Genomic DNA, 2,752 nt, shown 5'->3' on the forward strand with positions numbered 1-2,752 from the left:
GATGAACATAGAGTTGCTTGAAGTGTTAGGGTGCCATGTGGACTGTAGTTGATTTGCATATGATCGTGGGTAGCATCGGGTGTTATAGAGCACGTTTATGGTTGAATGTATAATGTCATAGTAGAGCATGTCTATAGTTGTTCGCATACTGTAATGTTAGAGCATGACGATGTATGTTTTTCTTATGGTTTTGAGCATGACGATGTATGTTTTCTTTATGGCTTTTGAGCATGATGTTTGTGTGTGCTTGATGAGGGCTACTTACGGAGTATATTTTATATACTCACCCCCCCCCCCTACAATTGTTGTTTTCATGTGGAGAGTTTATTGGCGACCATGGCGATGACGTAAAGGAGACATGACAGGAGAGGACCATAGGTTGCGTAGTGTTAATTGCTTAGTTTAGGTTTAGGTGGTTTTTGCATGATTGTTTGGTAATAAATTTTTGTTTCAAGTGAATTGAGGGGAGATCCCACCTATTGTTTAAACTTGAATCGGAATAAGTGTTTCTTTTATTTTCTCCCATTCATTGAAAACGTTTAGTTGGAATAATGGATGTTGCCTGGTGGTGTTGTCCCGGAGGACGCTTGGATGATAGTTTATAGAATTGATGTTTTATTTTTTTTTTGTTATAGTTTGATGTATCGAATTGAGTTGGAACTATGTTTCTATAACTTGTTCACAGGGAGTTGTCTATTTTGAATTTAGAAAATAATATTTGACAGGGGAAAATGGATAACGTTACCTAGAATAGTGTAAAATGTTCTGGGGCGTTACATGCAAGGACTCGTGTTGGTCTGTAGGGGCAGTTTATGCTCTTCTAAGTGGCTCAGAACTTGACGGTGGCACAGCCAGGTCACAGAGGAATGCCGGGGCATAGAGGTGTCGAATCTGAATTTACCAGGATAAGGTACCTAACTTTATCCATGTACTATAGACCATTTAGATTATTACTACCAGGATAAGGTACCTAACTTTATCCATGTACTATAGGCAATTTAGATTATTACTGTATATCAAATATATACTGTTCCAGTTACATTAAATAACATTGGATCTTAGGTTATTGGAATACGAGTAATGCAAAGAAATAATGAGATAACTCTTTATTGAATAAATAATTTCTTCATAAATTACCAATACACGAGCTAAGGGCACCAAACCCAATAAGTAAGTGGGAAAACGAGGGTGACAACACATCCTACGGTCTCCTCCATCCTGTGTGTCTTCCTGGAGCGACCACCCCTACGAAGGGTCTGTTGTATGAAATCACAATCAGAGCGAACTCCAGAAATGGATATGGTCTCTTAGGTTTTGCACCAATATTTTCATTCCCTACGGCGGGCTTATTGAGACGGACCTTGGGGATCTGAAAAATGGTGGGTCACGCATACGAGAAGTTGTTAAGTTAATTAATAACTTCTTAACCAAACAAATGGTGACTAACTGTTATAGGAATAAGAGTTATTATGGTGTAATATTTAGTTGAGAATATCTTAATTCAGTGAAGAAGTAGCTGACTGCCCCACGGTAGTTGTTGCTCTAAATCACTGAAGTATCGTTGCAAAAATAATCTTGATTGATAGGGTGCATTATTACTTTTTGCTAAAACTGATTGGGTTTAATGGGTAGTGCAATAGTCTAATATAGATATGCTTGTATTTCAGCATGTCTAGTTCTATCATCACTTTGCTTGCCACTGAAAAACTTAATAGCGAAAATTATACACAATGGAAAACGAACCTGAACACAATAAAAATCAAGGTTCGTCTTAACTGAGGAGTGTCATTATGCTCTCATGTTTAATGCAGCCCGAGCGAGTCGGGATGCTTATGACATATGGATCAAGGTCGATGACAAGGTCAAGGTCTACATCTTGGCGAGCATATCTGATGTGCTGGCCAAGAAGCATGAGAGCATGGTTAGCGCCAAGGAGATCATGGACTCATTGCGGGACATGTTTGTACAACCGTCCATTCAAGCCTGGCACGATGCCCTCAAGTTCATTTACAATTCCTGCATGAAAGAGGGAACATTAGTGCGAGAACATGTTCTCAATCTGATGGTCCACTTTAATGTGGCTGAAGTGAACCGGGCTCTCATAGATGAGGGGAGCCATGTCAGCTTTATCTTGGAATCTCTTCCGAAGAGTTTCCTATAGTTCCACAACTATGCTTTGATGAACAAGATAGAGTACAACCTTACCACGCTCTTGAACGAGCTACAGATCTTTCAATCTCTTATGAAAATAAGGGATAGGAAGGGGAGACAAACGTTGCCACCTCAAAATGATTCCATCGAGGTTCGACCTTCGGTACCAAATCCGTACTCTTTTCTTTTGGAAGTAAGACATTCAAGAAAAAGAATAATAGTGGTAAGGGTACTAAAGCTGACCCTGTTGCTACTGTTGCGCCAAGAAAGATAAGGCCAAAGTTGCAGATAAAGAAAAATGTTTCCATTGCAACATGAATGGGCACTGGAAAAGAAATTGTCCAAAATACTTGGTCGAAAAGAAAAAATCCAAAGAAGGTAATATGATTTACTTGTTCTTGAAATTGCTTAATGGAGAATGATGATTCTGCCTGAATACTAGATTCAGGGGCCACTAACCATATTTGTTCTTCATTTCAAGGAATTAGTTCCTGTAGGCAGCTTGATGCTGGGGAGATGATTCTCAAGGTCAAAACGGGAGATGTCGTCTCAGTAGTCGCAGTTGGAGACCTAAAGTCGTTTTTAGACAAGAATACATATA

General features: G+C 39.3%; 1 protein-coding gene across 1 annotated transcript; it reads left to right on the forward strand.

Annotated features, from left to right (window-relative positions):
• Positions 1-1,730: 1,730 nt before the first annotated feature.
• On the forward strand, positions 1,731-2,161 carry LOC148209724 (uncharacterized). Its single transcript, XM_088126966.1, has 2 exons — positions 1,731-1,764; positions 1,812-2,161. The coding sequence occupies exons 1-2, from the start codon at positions 1,731-1,733 to the stop codon at positions 2,159-2,161; spliced, it is 384 nt and encodes a 127-aa protein (XP_087983092.1).
• Positions 2,162-2,752: the final 591 nt, after the last annotated feature.

The sequence above is a fragment of the Momordica charantia genome (genome assembly GCF_013281855.1).
Source record: "Momordica charantia cultivar OHB3-1 chromosome 8 unlocalized genomic scaffold, Mcharantia_2.0 BLBB01000008.1, whole genome shotgun sequence".
NCBI lineage: Eukaryota > Viridiplantae > Streptophyta > Magnoliopsida > Cucurbitales > Cucurbitaceae > Momordica > Momordica charantia.

Excerpts from the sequence above, each read along its gene's own strand:
- LOC148209724 (XM_088126966.1), top strand. The coding sequence starts at position 1,731 with ATGGAAAACGAACCTGAACACAATAAAAATCAAG. Across the intron at positions 1,765-1,811 it reads TGAACACAATAAAAATCAAG|CCCGAGCGAGTCGGGATGCT; the intron begins GTTCGTCTTAAC and ends TGTTTAATGCAG.